At 40.0% G+C, this 18,286-nt stretch overlaps 2 protein-coding genes across 6 annotated transcripts in view; one reads left to right on the top strand and one right to left on the bottom strand.

The window, feature by feature from the left end:
• Window positions 1-18,286, top strand: part of arnt2 (aryl-hydrocarbon receptor nuclear translocator 2) — a 129,618-nt gene that overhangs the window by 102,905 nt on the left and 8,427 nt on the right. For 3 of the 5 annotated variants that reach the window (XR_014536402.1, XM_083559158.1, XM_083559155.1), the window contains 3 exons: window positions 1,290-1,389; window positions 2,125-2,266; window positions 4,623-4,791. Coding sequence is in view for 4 of the 5 variants with exons in the window: in XM_083559158.1 (XP_083415284.1) it covers window positions 1,290-1,389; window positions 2,125-2,266; window positions 4,623-4,791 (411 nt within the window). In the remaining variant the exon portion in view is untranslated. The remainder of the gene's footprint in view (window positions 1-1,289; window positions 1,390-2,124; window positions 2,267-4,622; window positions 4,792-18,286) is intronic. The other 2 variants (XM_083559156.1, XM_083559157.1) reach the window with 1 other exon arrangement.
• The window catches only part of stard5 (StAR related lipid transfer domain containing 5), a 423,751-nt gene that overhangs the window by 70,221 nt on the left and 335,244 nt on the right, over window positions 1-18,286 (bottom strand). The window lies entirely within an intron of this gene.

Below are 18,286 nucleotides of genomic sequence, written 5' to 3' on the forward strand. Positions count from 1 at the left end.
GCTGAGAAAAAATACCTGAGAGAATTTTTTTGTCAGAAATTCTTCTACCTACATGTAACGACCAGCTAATAAAAATTCAACATATCCTGAGCGGTAGCCTACGATTCCATAGGTGTCTATGGGCTCTAATATTACAATGTTTGGCCTGAACTATGTCTGAGAGGTGACAGACGTTTGGGAGGTTCTTCTGAGGATTCTTTTTTTTTTATTATTCTTTTTTTAAACACAATAACAGAGATCAAGATGTGAGCAATTCACCAAATAAAAAGAAACTTGAAATAAGATATTCTATATAGATTTTTGTGCAATCAAAGGAAGTAGATATTTCCTCTTTTCTTCTCCTTCATTCGTAAACAGCCTTTATGATTTTTAGGTGCATCTAGACTCGTACTCTGTGATATCAAAGTCAAGATTTTATGTAGTGATATGCAATCAGGAGCCTCATGGGATATTTTGCTTGGCTTGTATAGCGGTTGTTGTTATGTGCTGCCATCAGCGAACTCTTGCTGAGGTTTATGTTGGAGAAATCGAGCTGCATCTTTCAGAGAGCATGAGGAGAACATTAAAACAAGAAAACTCACAAGCAGGTTTCTCTCCACACTTACTGTCCCCACCACATGCTGACATAAAGAAACATACATCAGTTATACATACTGACCACAGATACATAAGTGGAACAAAAATGAAAACTTTCCTAAAAAAAAAATCATTTTCTTTCCTTTCCTTTTAGCTGGATTGAAAATAGTAATTAATGCAGCGATAGTGCGAAACCGTTACATTTTTCCGACTAGGTTATCATAGCAGGTATTGGAGAGCCCTTTGTGCTTTCTTTAACCGGCGAGCACTGGCGTGCGAAAACAAAGAGAAATATGGTTCAGAGGAATCGCGTGCACAGTGACGTAAATCCAGTTTTTAATGTAATAAATCTCTAGCAATAACTCAATCCTTCCCCTTAATTCTAATCATAAGGGAGTTTATAAGGAAAGCCAGTGGGGATTGCTGTATTATTTCTTTTGTAAAATGAGCCATTGTGTATCTAATCTCTGTGCTTCCTCTCAGTGTGATGTATCTTTGTTCCTGATGCAGATTGTCTTTGATTGTGCTGCATGGTCCATGATGCAGAGCCTGTTTTATGAGCCATGAGCTGTGCTCAGTAGAGCTGATAAGCCTGTGGGGTATTGCATTAGGCTGCAGGAACATTTATTTGCTGTGTGTGTGTGTGTGTGTGTGTGTGTGTGTGTGTGTGTGTGTGTGTGTGTGTGTGTGTGTGTGTGTGTGGGTTGGTGTAGCGGATAAGAAGATGATGGTGCCCTCGTCTACTGCAGGAGGACAACAGCTATATTCCCAGGGTAGTCCTTTCCAACCAGGACACTCAGGCAAGAACTTCAGGTGAGCAGTGTGTTTGTGTGTGTGTGTGTTTGCTTGTGTGCTTTCAATTAGACATTTCCATAAGCTCCATTTGATATAGAGTGTATGGGTATTGTCATTTACCTCGCGCAGCCTACAGTTGTTCGTTCTGCCCTAGACTATACAATTCACTGTTCATATTCTATAATTAGTCACTAACTAATGACAGCATTTATTCTCGAGTCAGGGCCTCCACAGCGAAACAGATGTTCGGTGAGAATCCCTGTAGATGAATGAAACATGCAGAGTGCATAAAAACCCAAATTGATTACCGCATATAGGATTTTCAGGGGATTTTTTTTTTAAAACAGCTTTTATCTAAATTTATAATGTGGAGCTGTGCTCAGGGCTTTTCCCTTTCAAATCTCAAAAACACTCCCTGCTCCTGCAGCTATTTCTGTTTGCGTTCCCTCGCAGTACAATCGATTGGTTCAATTCCTCTCAAATATAAACAATCCACTTCTTTAAAAATTTCGGGAGGAATGCAGGAAGTAGCAAATAGAAAATAGTGTTTACGCCAGCGAAGTAGTTTCTCTCTATAACCCCAGTCTTCATTTCTGACCTGCTCCTGCCTGCAAATGCTAAATTTTGTAAACACGTACCCCCTTCTCAATGCTAAAAGTGACACTTGGGAGTGCATTATGAGACAACCTCAGCTACCAAGGCTACGGAATCCAAACTATTTGTGATTCACCCTGTGTGATGTGTGTATTTCAGCTCCTCTGTGATTCACGTTCCCGGAGTAAACGACATCCAGTCATCTGCCGGTTCAGCGGGTCAGAATTTGGCTCAGATTTCTCGGCAGATTAACTCCAGTCAGGTGCAGTGGTCAGGCAGCAGGCCACCGTTCTCTGGCCAGGTGAGAATCACACTTCATACTACCCTGTTCTTACTAAACATTCCCTGTCTATCTCCTTCACACTTTCACACATTTTTCATGAACGTACTTTCACACTTTCCTCCCATTTCCATCTTTGCACACATCCACAGGTTTTGAGAGTTTTTGCCACCTTTATATATTCACACATTCATACACTTTTATAATATTTACTTCTAGAATATTCTACTGATCCACTCTTTCACACTTTTGAGCCATCTCCTTCCATCTTCCCTTCCATACTTTCAATCGTACTACAGAATTTTCGTCCACAGTTTGCTGCTTTCCTGCCAAACTGCCGCACTTTCCTTTTTTTTATTAATATGTTTAAAACTTCCCTGTCGCACTGAATTGTTTTAATTTTTTTTTTACTTACACACACACACACACACACACACACACACACACACACACACACACACTGGGCTTCCTGTTCTTTACATTTCACTGCAAGTTGTATTCTGTATACAGTAAAACCCTGTTGGACGAGCATAATTCGTTCTTGAAAATTGCTTGTAGGTCCATTTGCTCGTACGTTTGAACTAATTTTCCCCATAGGAATGAATGTAAAAGCAATTTAATCCTTTCCGAAACCATATTCGATCGTTAATTTCTGCACTTATAAAGTATTTTTAGCCTATTTTAACAAACAAATACACCGCAAATTACCGTAATGTAAACATAATTTAACACTTACCCATGTGGTAGTGGTTGATTGCGAGTGTAAGACGCGTACCACGCTCGTAACCTTCTTGGTTTTCATGGTAATTCTATTTACTTTCGTTTTCACAGCACTATAACTGATTTTCTTGGGAGACATTTTTCAAGATTTCTAGTGAAATAAAAATAAACCGCTAAAAAACGTTATGTTTTTGCTGCACTGAACAACGAGAGCGACCGAGTGATACGTCATCAACTAAGCGACTGATGCTCCCCTTCGTTGAAAGCGGGGAACCGACAGCGTGGGTTTGCTCGTGCCTTCGAAATTTGCTTGTGAAATAGGGTCAAATTTTGCGAGCAAGGTCGCTCGTATCTCCGTTTGCTCATACTATTAGTTGCTCGTACAACAGGGTTTTACGGTAAAACAATGTGTGTAAAAAATCCTGTTAGGTTTACATTTTAGTTAAAGCAGATTTTCTGAGTTATCACATTTGTGTCTCGTTCACTTATTCTTATAAGTTACCAAACGCATTAATAGTACATTTAGTTTCGGCCACAAAACTCAGAAAAAGCTCTAAAAACGACAAAATAATGACTAAAACAGTAAACACTTACTAAACAACAACACATTCCAGTAATGCAGTTCAGCCATTGCAGTTCTTCACCGACCATAGACACACAGCCCTTTTCCTCTGGAACCATATCTGGATTGGTTTCTTTCATCATTAACATGAAATGACTGAGTTTGAAATGATTTCTTTTAAATTTGTGTGTGCAATTGAAATATAAATCAATTCACATATATAAATCTTACTACCAGCATGAAGGTGCTCACTCAAGATTCACATTAGTAATAACTCAGGAAATTAATGTTTTTTCTTTCAGTCTAACTGGAATTTCATTTATTTCGTTTTTCAAGTGCAGAACATTTACAAATAAATTTGTTTAAATCCGTCTGATAAATGAGGCCCGTTGACACTTCCCAAGCGCTTTCCCATCCACAACATTTTCTCTTCACATGTCCCTAGTCCCTTGCCGTTTTCTGCCTCACTTTCACATGCCTGCGTCTCCACACTTCCATCTTTAGACTAATCTATCTCGAATAGCGGAACATTACATTAATCGCTCTGCGTGACAGTTTCATTGGATCCAGGCGCCCATGTGGGCAGAGAGTGATGGCTGATTTGATTGTTCCCCTTTGAAAAAGCTTGCGTGTGATCTATTTTCACTCATTTGTGTATACAGAAGAATACAGTTTCACAAGTTCATTCTGTAATCTAAAGGACTTGAAAAAGAATGACCTGGGAAGCAAGGGTAATGAATTCCATTCACTCAGTTTAGATTCATGTTAACCACTTAACACTGAGCCAGACTGTTTTTTTGTTTTTTTGTTTTTTGTTTTTTCCAAAATGTATACGTCATGTTTGTGGGGCAGTATGTATAGCAATCGATAAATATCGAATTGAGGATGATTGCTTTACAGCTTCTAGCCATTACTTCTAGAAGCTTCCAGTGATTGCTGTACTCCCAGAACAGATGGAAAACCAAGTGCTTTGTGTACTTCAAATTGGAATCTAGTTTACCATAATTCCTGCTCATATTCACGCCATGCATGGTAAATATGAAGTACTGCAGGGAGTGACTGGCCTATTAAATGACTTTATGCTCATTTTAACAGCAGCAGCTCCCGGCTCAGTCCAGTAAGGCTCAGTCTTCTCCATTCGCCATCGGCTCAAGCCACAGCTACCAGGCCGACCCGTCCTCTTACAGCCCGCTGTCCAGCCCAGCCACTTCTTCCCCCAGTGGTAACGCCTATTCCAGTCTGACCAATCGCAGCACTGCATTTGGTAAGACCTTATGTTTATTTCATTAGGTACAATGTCAGGGTCATGATTTCAAACTAACTTTTTGGGTGTGTGTGTGTAAAAAAATAATTGTGTGTCCAACATTATTTTTTTGTGTTTGTTTGCGATACACTTCAGCGATGAGGCTAACTCCAATTCCAAAAAATTTGGGACACTGTGTAAAATGTAAATAAAAACAGAATGCATTGATCTGCAAATCTTATAAACCTATATTTTTATTCACAATAGAACATAGAATTCATACGTAATGTTTAAACTAAGGAAGTGTGCTATTTTTAGGGAAGCAAAAAAAGGAATTTTTTAATTTGATGACTGCAACAAGTATCAAAAGCCCTTGTTTTTTATAGACAGACAGACAGACAGACAGACAGACAGACAGACAGACAGACAGACAGACAGATAAATAGAACCACTATAATTTCTATCATTTCTTACATTCAGTGTTAACCAAATGAGGATGGGTTTGATTGAGTTTGGTTCATCTTAAGGTGTCTTCCCTATACCATCTTAGGGTGTTGATCCTTACCACTGTCACCACTGGCTTATTTTGGGACAATGTCCATTGGAAAATACAAGTACAAATGCAATATACAATACAAAATCCAATAAAAAAATGTCTGGGCTATGATACATGATGATACTATGATATTTTAACATTCCTTCCTTTGACCTGGCTTACACACATTCATGTCTACTGCAAACAGTTTTGACGACAAGATATCTGAGAAATTAAGCATTTTATACCACAGTCTACTCTAAAAAATTTTAACATTTCCCAAAATTTCCATAAAATTTTGTCTCGCCATCACTACCAGGAAAATTAAGTAAAAGTAATGTATCTTATTATTGTAGGCTCGGAGAAGCAGGCAAGACTGAGTATATATGCAGATCTAGATGAAGGAAATGGCAACAGATGGCAAGATGGCAAGATTAAGCTGTTTGGACAGGAAAAGTGCTTGGAGTGTATAATTCCCAGCTTTATATAATAATTGTGGCGTGAATTTTGGGACGCGAAGACTAGCAGGCACGGTCTGTGAAATGTTTGCAAAGAAATTGAAGTGACACTCAAGGCAAATCAGCTTGAAAGATCATTTCAGCAAAATAGACTTCCATTCCTTGTAGCTACATTAGCTGAACTGCAAACTATAAAAAGAAAACAAATTTTGGACACCAAAAATGTCATGGTTGATTAACAAAGTATGGATGAAATGTAAAGCGATGCCAGTATCATTTGTCCAGACACAATTATCCATAGCAAATGGTTAAGGGTCTTGCTAAAGGCCCCAGCAGTGGTCGCTTGGTGGTGTTAAGATTTAAACTCATTACCTTCCTTTAAGCTACTACATTGCTAATGACTTAATTAATGATCTGGCCCAACATGAAGCCAAGCTGCAACCACTGTAGAGGTTTAGTTCTTTTCAGCAGCAGATTTTGAAGTGTTTTTATACATCTTATACGGCAACATCCTCAATTACATTTTATTTATTTATTTATGAACAGAAGCAGTTGTTCTTTCATCATGCTCTGTTTTTTCTCTCTCTTTAACTTAATTAGACAAAAATGTTTGTCCTGTTGAAAAACTAAAACTGTTTTGAAGACTCCAATGGAAAACTTGCACCGACCATGGAAACCATGACTATGTTAAATGAATGTCTCCTGACAGAACACTTTACTGTATGAACTATTCTGTATTTTTCCTTCTTAAATAACTACATTTTTAAAGCCTGTTTGTTTTTTAAAAACTGTCTGTCACACACTGTGTGAATTAACACCTATTAAACCTGTGACTTGAATTGCAGCCTGGAAAAGAAAAGTAATCAACACCTTATGGCTAATCAGAATTGTTTGTTGTAGCTGATTAAAATGTTAATTATTTCCCCATTAAACACAGAACATTTTCGTCCTCCTGTTTCATTAGAAACGTTCTAATATTGCATCAGCAGTGCCATTAGAGTAATGAACAGGATCCTACTTCTTTGAGTAAAACAGAAGCTATTTTCTCTTCTCATAGCAGAAAATATGCATTTGGGTAAACTACATTGAACTAATCCCAGCTCAGGACTCTAAACTCAGAGCAGCGTTTTCTCATATGGTCGGCGTTTTCGTGCCGAGCGCAAGTTTAACAGATGTGCACCGTGTGTGTGGAGAAGCCGCTTAAGGATTACTGCACCGCTGGGAGACGAACACTCTCGAAAAAACCTTCTCTCCAGCTATCAGAGCTATTAAACTGTCTGTCACACACAGGCTCATTTACAAGCCGGAGCCATGAGCACGCTTTCCGTATCATCCAAGGCAGCGGTTAGCCAGACTGCACATTAAACTCTAAACCAGAGACATTTCTGAAATGTGTCATTCCTTTGTCAATATTGTAGGTATTATCATTATTAATCCTATTTTTAAGCTTGAAAAATTGTCTGGAAGGGTTTAATACTCTGCATGCTGTATCTGGTCAGATAGTTGCTGATTATGGGTGCACAAGGTTTGGTGTATTAGTTAATGCTCAAAAATGCATTCTGGGAGATGTCCATTAGGGGCAGATATTATGCTCAAATTAAAGGGATATGCTATCTGTCAAAAGTATGCGGAAACCTGACCATTACACGAATGTGTGGTTCTTTTCCATTCTGTTGTGATAAAATTGTTCACACAATTGTATAGGTTGTCTATGGATGCTGAAGCGTCAGCACGAGGAAGCTCCTAGGCACATGAAGACATGATGGTCAAGTTTTGATTAGATAAATTCGAATGACTTACACAAATCCTCACAGCCATGATTTAAAATGAATTGGAAAGTCTTCTAAAAAGAGTGTAGACAGCTAAGAGTATAACAGTGAAGAGGGCTAAATCTACAAGTGGATGTTCAAAAAGCACATATAAGTGTGATGTTCAGGTGTCCACAAATCTTTCGTCATTTAGTATACCATCAAATCAAAAGATCACAAAAAAAATTTTCTTGATTATCCACTGACTGTATTCATGTGAGTGCATCAGAAGCCCTCCATATATACAGTGAGGAAAATAAGTATTTGAACACCCTGCTATTTTGCAAGTTCTCCCACTTAGAAACCATGGAGGGGTCTGAAATTGTCATCGTAGGTGCATGTCCACTGTGAGAGACATAATCTAAAAAAAAAATCCAGAAATCACAATGTATGATTTTTTAACTATTTATTTGTATGATACAGCTGCAAATAAGTATTTAAACACCTGAGAAAGTCAATGTTAATATTTGGTACAGTAGCCTTTGTTTGCAATTATAGAGGTCAAATGTTTCCTGTAGTTTTTCACCAGGTTTGCACACACTGCAGGAGGGATTTTGGCCCACTCCTCCACACAGATCTTTTTTAGATCAGTCCGGTTTCTGGCCTGTCGCTGAGAAACACGGAGAAAAGATTCTCTATTGGGTTTAGGTCTGGAGACTGGCTAGGCCACGCCAGAACCTTGATATGCTTCTTAAAGAGCCACTCCTTGGTTATCCTGGCTGTGTGCTTCGGGTCATTGTCATGTTGGAAGACCCAGCATCGACCCATCTTTAATGCTCTAACTGAGGGAAGGAGGTTGCTCCCCAAAATCTCGCAATACAAGGCCCCGGTCATCCTCTTCTTAATACAGTGCAGTCGCCCTGTCCCATGTGCAGAAAAACACCCCCAAAGCATGATGCTACCACCCCCATGCTTCACAGTAGGGATGGTGTTCTTGGGATGGTACTCATCATTCTTCTTCCTTCAAAAACGTTTAGTGGAATTATGACCCAAAAGTTCTATTTTGGTCTCATCTGACCACATGACTTTCTCCCATGACTCCTCTGGATCATCCAAATGGTCATTGGCAAACTTAAGACGTGCCTGGACATGTGCTGGTTTAAGCAGGGGAACCTTCCGTGCCATGCATGATTTCAAACTATGACGTCTTAGTGTATTACCAACAGTAACCTTGGAAACGGTGGTCTCAGCTCTTTTCAGGTCATTGACCAGCTCCTCCCGTGTAGTTCTGGGCTGATTTCTCACCTTCCTTAGGATCATTGAGACCCCAGGAAGTAAGATCTTGCATGGAGCCCCAGTCCGAGGGAGATTGACAGTCATGTTTAGCTTCTTCCATTTTCTAATGATTGCACCAACAGTGGAACTTTTTTCACCAAGCTGCTTGGCAATTTCCCTGTAGCCCTTTCCAGCCTTGTGGAGGTGTACATTTTTGTCTCTAGTGTCTTTGGACAGCTCTTTGGTCTTGGCCATGTTAGTAGTTGGATTCTTACTGATTGTATGGGGTGGACAGGTGTCTTTATGCAGCTAACGACCTCAAACAGGTGCATCTTATTTAGGATAATAAATGTAGTGGAGGTGGACATTTTAAAGAGAGACTTACAGGTCTTTGAGGGTCAGAATTCTAGCTGATAGACAGGTGTTCAAATACTTATTTGCAGCTGTATCATACAAATAAATAGTTTAAAAATCATATATTGTGATTTCTGGATTTTTTTTTTTAGATTATGTCTCTCACCATGGACATGCACCTACGATGACAATTTCAGACCCCTCCATGATTTCTAAGTGGGAGAACTTGCAAAATAGCAGGGTGTTCAAATACTTATTTTCCTCACTGTATATATATATATATATATATATATATATATATATATATATATATATATATATATATATACACACACACTATATATCTATGGATCTATGGATACACACTGTAATATCTATGGATATAGCTAAACCCTTGTGAGCTTAAATCTCCCTTCACATTTTTATCTAATTTGACTATTCTGCTGATTAACAATGTTCTAGTGATTCTAGTGATCTCAATTAATCATATTTAATCCTAGGTATAAAATGTAGAGTATATTAAATTTGATGATTATTTTTTCCAATAACCCCTAATGGGAGAAGCCGAAAGAAAGTTTAGTTAACATAACATCTATAAAACTTCAAGGCTCTTCTCTGTTCTAGCACCAAAGTGATGGAATGAACTTCCCCTAGATGTCCGTACAGCGGAGTCCCTGGCTATTTTTAAGTGACGGTTGAAGACCTACCTCTTCCTGAACCACTTAAATTAGCACTTTCCAAGTTTGCTTGTAGAATTCAAGAGTTATATTTATATTAATTTTGTAATCTAGTTTACCAGTGTAGATTTATTCATTGCTAGAGACTTAAAGCACTTTTGTACGTCGCTCTGGACAAGGGCATCTGCTAAATGCCACAAATGTAAATGTATGAAACAAGTTACTTTCTCATTACTTACAACATTAAGTAGTTTGGCTAATATAGCTTGAAATTATCATGACAAAAATGTTTATTAGCGAGAAATCACAAAATGCAACATGATCCATCATAAAAATATGCCTGGAAACCACACCAAAATTTATGTGTGTGTATATATATATATATATATATATATATATATATATATATATATATATATATATATATATATATATATACACACCGACCTGGCATAATTCTATTTCCACCGATCAGGCATAACATGACAAATTGCCAAAACAGTGTTTCTCCCAATGAACCACAGCTCCCCAGTACCAGCAGAACTTATGCAACCCCAGACCATGATGCTACCACCACCATGCTGGACTGTAGATCATACACTATTTTCTTGGTACCCCTCACCAGGGCGTCGCCACACATGCTGTACGCCATCTGAGCCAAACAAGTTTAACTTAGTCTCATCAAACCACAGGATGTGGTTACAGTAATTCATGCTCTTGGACAGGTTGTCTTCAGCAAAGTATTTGTAGGGGTTTATCTGAGCCAGCTTTAGAAGAGACTTCCTACTGGGATGACGGCCATGCAGACCGACTTGTTGCAGTGTACGGCGTAAGGTCTGAGCACTGACGAGCAGACCTTCTGCTTCTGCAACCTCTAAAGCAATGCTGGCAGCACTCATGCGTCTTTCTTTGAAGCAGCTTTTGCACCTGATGCACAGCACGAGGACTCAAATTCTTTGATCGACCCTTGCAGGGCTTGTTCTTGGAAAACCTCGGTGTGACCCTGGCACTGTACTGTAACTCAGTTTTAGGGTGTTACTGATGTTTTTATAGCCTCGGCCGTCTTTGTGGAGAGCAACAATTGTGTATATATATATACACAGTGAGGAAAATAAGTATTTGAACACCCTGCTATTTTGCAAGTTCTCCCACTTAGAAATCATGGAAGGGTCTGAAATTGTCATCGTAGGTGCATGTCCACTGTGAGAGACATAATCTAAAAAAAAAATCCAGAAATCACAATGTATGATTTTTTAACTATTTATTTGTATGATACAGCTGCAAATAAGTATTTGAACACCTGAGAAAGTCAATGTTTATATTTGGTACAGTAGCCTTTGTTTGCAATTACAGAGGTCAAACGTTTCCTGTAGTTTTTCACCAGGTTTGCACACACTGCAATAGGGATTTTGGCCCACTCCTCCACACAGATCTTCTCTAGATAAGTCAGGTTTCTGGCCTGTCGCTGAGAAACATGGAGTTTGAGCTCCCTCCAAAGATTCTCTATTGGGTTTAGGTCTGGAGACTCGCTAGGCCATGCCAGAACCTTGATATGCTTCTTACAGAGCCACTCCTTGGTTATCCTGGCTGTGTGCTTCAGGTCATTGTCATGTTGGAAGACCCAGCCTCGACCCATCTTCAATGCTGAGGGAAGGAGGTTGTTTCCCAAAATCTCGCAATACATTGCCCCGGTCATCCTCTCCTTAATACAGTGCAGTCGCCCTGTCCCATGTGCAGAAAAACACCCCCAAAGCATGATGCTACCACCCCCATGTTTCACAGTAGGGATGGTGTTCTTGGGATAGTACTCATCATTCTTCTTCATTCAAACACGTTTAGTGGAATTATGACCCAAAAGTTCTATTTTGGTCTCATCTGACCACATGACTTTCTCCCATGACTCCTCTGGATCATCCAAATGGTCATTGCCAAACTTAAGACGTGCCTGGACATGTGCTGGTTTAAGCAGGGGAACCTTCCGTGCCATGCATAATTTCAAACCATGACGTCTTAGTGTATTACCAACAGTAACCTTGGAAATGGTGGTCCCAGCTCTTTTCAAGTCATTGACCAGCTCCTCCCATGTAGTTCTGGGCTGATTTCTCACCTTCCTTAGGATCATTGAGACCCCACGAGGTGAGATCTTGCATGGAGCCCCAGTCTGAGGGAGATTGACAGTCATGTTTAGCTTCTTCCATTTTCTAATTATTGCTCCAACAGTGGACCTTTTTTCACCAAGCTGCTTGGCAATTTCCCCGTAGCCCTTTTCAGCCTTGTGGAGGTGTACAATTTTGTCTCTAGTGTCTTTGGACAGCTCTTTGGTCTTGGCCATGTTAGTAGTTAGATTCTTACTGATTGTATGGGGTGGACAGGTGTCTTTATGCAGCTAACGACCTCAAACAGGTGCATCTAATTTAGGATAAAAAATGTAGTGGAGGTGGACATTTTAAAGGCAGACTAACAGGTCTTTGAGGGTCAGAATTCTAGCTGATAGACAGGTGTTCAAATACTTATTTGCAGATGTATCATACAAATAAATAGTTTAAAAATCATATATTGTGATTCCTGGATTTTTTTTTTTAGATTATGTCTCTCACAGTGGACATGCACCTACGATGACAATTTCAGACCCCTCCATGATTTCTAAGTGGGAGAACTTGCAAAATAGCAGGGTGTTCAAATACTTATTTTCCTCACTGTATATGTATATATATATATATATATATATATATATATATATATATATATATATATATATATATATATATATATATATATCCTTACTGAAAACCTTCATTCACATACTGTATGTGTGTGTCTGTGTTCGTGTCCGTGTGTCTGTGTCTCTGTGTATGTGTGATTCTTTGTAGGTTCTGTATTGCATAAGAAAAAAAATCTATTCAGTGGTTCACTAAGACTGATGGGCAGTCAGGCAGTCAAACTTTCCAGACTTGCTTCCCAAAGCCACTATAGATTGAATGAGAAAACAATGTAAGCAAGAAGTTAGCCTTATCAGATCATCTGCCGAACTGGAGGGATGAAATTCCACTTTAGAGCATTGCTGCTTCTCTGTGCTTTGAGTGAAAGAGACGGTTTGTTTCCTCTGAAACTAGAGATATCGAGCCTTATCAAACTTGCCTCAGAAATTGAAAGAGCAGATAGTATGCTCTGCTTATAGGTGCATTGCTCCTTCTGTCATATTGTGTAGAGATCAGCAAACAGCGAGTCTTTGTCAGTGACTTAAAAAGCGATGTGACGTAAAAAGCTTAAAAAGGTTTTGAAATTTTCTAGCTTTCACCAGCTAATCAGGAAATTGCAGGTGTGTTTTATCGGCTTAAGCCCCAGCATTACGGCTACACATAGCAAGAACATTTGTGAGAGCGGGGATTGATGTATGGCTAGAATGTCTGGATTTCATTGGGCACAGGGGCATTGTCACACTTGAACAGGGAGCACCTTTTCGAAACTGTTGCCAAAAAAATCTAAAGCGTTCAATTGTCCAAAATTTGCTTGTATGCTGTATCATTAACATAATACTTTAGTGGATCTAAGTTGCCCAAACACTAAAAAACAGGCCTATAATCCTTCCTATTTAAAATGTAACTGCTGGCACTATACATTCCAGTAGGTAGTGTTTTTCAGGCATTCGCCAAACTAGGATTCATTCATCATACTGCCAGATAGTAAATCATGATCTATCACTTCATTGGTGGTGCTCTTTACACCACTCCGGTTGACATTTGGTTGGAGTGATTTCAGTGATCTAAGGCTTGTGTACATCTGCTTTACCCAAAGAAACTCATGTCATCCCATTTTATTCCATTTCCACCATGTCTCTTCCATTTCATAATAATAGTACTTACTGTTAACCGTGGCAAAACTAGCAGGGCAGATATTTCACAAATTAAAGATGGCATCCTATGACAGTGCAAAGTTTAAAACTTCAATGAGCTCTTTCATAACGCTATGGGAACATTCTGTGTTCGACCGATTGTGAAGCATGTGTGGCAAACACAGCAAGAATTTGACTTAAATAACCTAGGTGGGTGATGTCATCAAAATGCATGCAACTACAAAGCTATAAATGGACTCAATATGCCTTCAGATTTTTTTTGTCTTCAGAGACTACATTGTGTGTATGTGTTGTGTGTTTATCGTGTGCTGTTTAAAATGAAGGGGGAGGGGGTATATATAAAAAAAAGTCATGTCTAGTGAGTCTACCAAAAGATGTGTGCCACCGTGCTTTCAGCTCATCTCAGATTATGACCTACATAATTTTTGCTTAGAGTGTACAGGGGGAAATGCTCTCAAGGATGCTGAGTGTGAGCACTGCGAGTTACTACCCATTGGAGTGCTCCGTTCCAGGCTCGCCTTTTTTCATGAGAGGCGAGTCTTCTCTTCCTCCTTAAGATCATGGTGTTTACGTGTCGAGCTGGCTAAGAGGAGAGATGCGGGCACGCCCTTGTCTGTCGCGCTCTCACCAGACCCAGCGCTTCCTCGGATCAAACCAATGACGCAGATTTTTTTCCCTCTGGCATTTGGGAGATTGAGAGTGCCGCCTGGGAGCGCTCCTCATGTGAAAAAAGTATTTGGGGAATTACTCAAGGTGGTGACTCGTGCAGGGCCAGCCTTAATTTAGACTGGCCACAGGAGCAAGAGAATCCCAGACACTCTAAGCTGGACAGCAGAGTTCTGTCAGGTGGCCAGGAGGAGGAACCCCAATGCCATTTCTTCCTATTTTTCACCAATCTCCATAGTGAGTGATCACGTTTATTTTAGTAAACCTTATTTCTCTTGCGTCTTTGTGCCCACAACATCGATTTATTCGACTATTGTGTGTGCAAAGGCACAGGGATGTATGACGATGCCCCAGGTGGAAGAGAAGCTTGCGGGTCTTGTGACTCTCCCTACCAAGCCATGTAGAACAACATCCACATTGGTGGGGAAGGAATTCCAGGCAGCTAGTTAAGCTGGTGCTGCCCTGCACACCCTGGCGGTTTTGTAGGTGTACCAGGCTGATATGCTCAAAGACCTGAGCACAGGCGGGAGCATTTGAGGAGGCATTCTCAGAGTTATGCCGAGTCACGGATTTGTCTCTCTGTGCCACAAAGCAAATGACCCGCACCATCGGCTGTTCTATGGCTGCAGTGGTTGCTGTGGAGAGATATCTGTGGCTGAACCTCACGGGCATCTAGGATAGGCTCAGGGTGCTACTCCTAGATGCCCCCATGTGACCTTCCGGCCTTTTTGCCGACTACATTAATACAACAGTCAGTAGGTTCTAGGCGGCCAAGACACATGCAGAAGCATTATATAAGTTTCTCTTTCACCGTGCTCAGAGCTAGGGCTGTGGGTCACCCAGCCAAACCCAGTCAGGTCCCCCTGCAGCGTAAAGCCCAAAAAACAGAACATAACCAGTCATGCACCCCTTCATAGGGACTGGGGAGCGGATTGTTGCTCTCAGAAGCCCAATAAAAGGGCAGAAATGAGGACGATTTAATTTAGTCTAAGATGTCGTCCTGAGGGTGGTGCACCCAGGACCATGGGGGTGTGTCCCCTGAAGGAGGAGCACAAGAAATTTTAACAGAGATTAAGGGTTCCTTCCCGACACTCTCAGGGGACTGTTGTACTATCCTCACCACCACTGGTGTTTCGGCAGGCACCAGAAAATGTTCCTGTCCCTCAGAGCGATTTATATTCTGGTGCATATGAATATGGGAGTAGACTTGCTGTCCAGACACACAGGGAATAGAAACTTCACCCCGAAATGGCCAGTCAGTTTTGTGAAAGATCTTACATAGCAGATGTGAGCCTTTTTGCTAATAGGAGACAGCACAATGCTCCCTCTGATTCTCTCGGACAACTCTAGCTCTTTTGGGTTTGGACGCAATGGCCTATATATTGTCCACCAATTGTTATTTTCCCGGAAGCCCTGGCAAAAGCCTGTCGCTCCTTACTGATAGCGCCTTGTTGACTGACCAGAGTATGGTTTTTAGATCTAATATCCCTCCAGAGGAGACATATCCGATCTCAGGTGCAGGGGACAGCGTTTCATTTTAGGTCTTAGCTTTAATGCTTGAGGCTCTGGTTGGGGCCCCTTTGGAACCACTGGAGTCAAGCTCCTGACTCTAAAAATTGCTTTTCTCATAGCTATTACTTTTCTTTGAAGAGAATTGGGGATTTTCAGGCTCTATTAATCATGCTATCCTGTCTAGACTTTGCCCCGGGACTGGTCAAAGCTATTTTGCATCCTCACCTGAGCTATCTTTCCAAAATTCCATTCTCGACTATACATTTGATCTTTCTTGAAAACGCAAAACCAGTACAGAAGAGACTTCACTTCAGTACATGCTATTAATTTTATGTGCACCGCACTAGCCAGTGACGTAAGCCAGAGCAGCTTTTCATATGCTATAGAGGCCGCAACCAGGGGCAGCTTCCACTAGGCATGCATTGTCACATTTGGTGAGGGATGCCATTGCCCCAGCCTACGAGATGCGTGGTCAAGCTTCACCTCTAGGAGTTAGGGCCCATTTAACTAGGGGGCTGCATCCTTTAAGGCCCTAGTAAGAGGTGTCCCCTTGCAGCAATATGTGGTGCAGCAGGCTGGTCCTCCCCACACATGCTTTTCAAGTTTTATAGTTTAGAGGTAAATTGCTACTCTAGACTTGTATGTCCTTGAGTCAACATCCCAATCCCGTGTCTGAAACCTTTTCAATGTTTGTGTGCACACACCATACAACTTGATACTTGAAATGCAGTGCCAAGTGTAGCTTTTGATTGGGAACATCTTGGATTATTAAGTGTAACACTCTTCCCTAAAAAAGTGGGAATGAGATGCTGCATCTCATTGCCGCACCGTGGGCGTGTCTGTACATCTCTTCAGACAAAGGCACAACCTAAAGATGTGTCCATGTTATGCTTATTTATAATGTTGTAGGTGTACACATTCCAATTTCGCCAAGGTTATTTAAGCCAAATTTGACACTTCTCATTCACCGCTTTCTCAGGGAAGAGGGATACACTCGAGTAACCCGAGACATTCCAGTGGCTATCTATGACTGGGCTTAAATTTATTTACCTGTTAGCAGTGGTGGTGGCTGGAAGAACACCATAACTCAATAATTAGGAGGGGTGTCCTAAAAGAGCAGTCATGCTGTTCAGCCTGGACCCGCAACCTCTTGTTGCCTGTGGCTGAAAACACTTTAGCCATTAATTAGCACATCCATTTAATAATGCATGTTCAATGGTGATATTTATATTCTGCTTTGATTCAGAGTGTGTCTGACTCCTCGAATGCCCAGAGGCCTTTACCCACTCCTCAAAAACGAGCCTAGCTATGTCCAGATAATTCCATTTTAATGTGTTTGTCATAAAAAGAAATGGAGCATTGCTTGCACTTTCCACAAACAGCAGGGCTCCAAACACACGGCAGGAGAGCGAGGCGATGCAGGGAAGGGAGGGCCAAATTGAAATGTTACCCTTTTCTCTGATGGGATTAAAGGAAGGGATTTTGTTCTGCCCAGCTGCGATATTAATTTACATTGTTCTAAATATTCCTATTTCATTTTCTGTTGTTGCATTAATGCAAGTATAATGTCTCTCTCTGTTGTTTGTCTTATTCTGCCAGGTCCAGAAAGGTAATACAGAAAATAACCATTTTAAAGTGGGCTTGTACTCCTGTGAGAGCGAGTAAATAGAGAAAGAATCTCCGCCTAGATAAATAGAACAACTATACAGTTTAGAGCAACGAAGTCCCTTTAAAAATGCATTAGAATTTTAATTACTTACGGGATATAATATTCCAGCACGCTGGAATATTAATAGGCCTTTTATTTGATGCTTCCACAAACACGATGAACATTAGTAGCATTGCAATTTGTAATGCATAAACCACAAAGTGAAAACTGTCAATTTCTTAAGCAGAGAAAATCGTGATGAAAAACCCTCATAAACTTTAATGTTGCACATTACATTTTCACTAATCTCTTTGTAGTTTTCATGTCTCAGTTTTAGATAAATGTAAGAGTCAATCCAATCATTTTCAACGTATTTATACTTCTTTTATTATATGTATATTAACACACTATTTCTATAAAAAATATAAATAATATAAAGGAGGTGAAAATTTTTTTTAATTACTATACATTGTGGCACACATCTGGCAGTTAAAACCGTCCGTGTAGAAACAGCAAAAGTTTAGTTTGGTGTCGTAATGAATTACGTAATTTAAAACACCATAATTACGTTTACAAGAATATTTAGTTGTCATGCTCTATGTTGGATATAGTTTCACTAATAATAAACATACATTTGTATAACACATCCATATTTGTCCATGCACATGTTGATTAGAGTATTAAAAACTTAAAAAGTATTCATTTAAGGTACATTTAGAACAGATTAAAATGTGCAATTAAGTTGCGATTAATTGTGAGTTAACTCATTACAATTATGCAATTAATATTT

The sequence above is a fragment of the Silurus aristotelis genome (genome assembly GCF_946808225.1).
Source record: "Silurus aristotelis genome assembly, chromosome: 13".
Classification (NCBI taxonomy): domain Eukaryota; kingdom Metazoa; phylum Chordata; class Actinopteri; order Siluriformes; family Siluridae; genus Silurus; species Silurus aristotelis.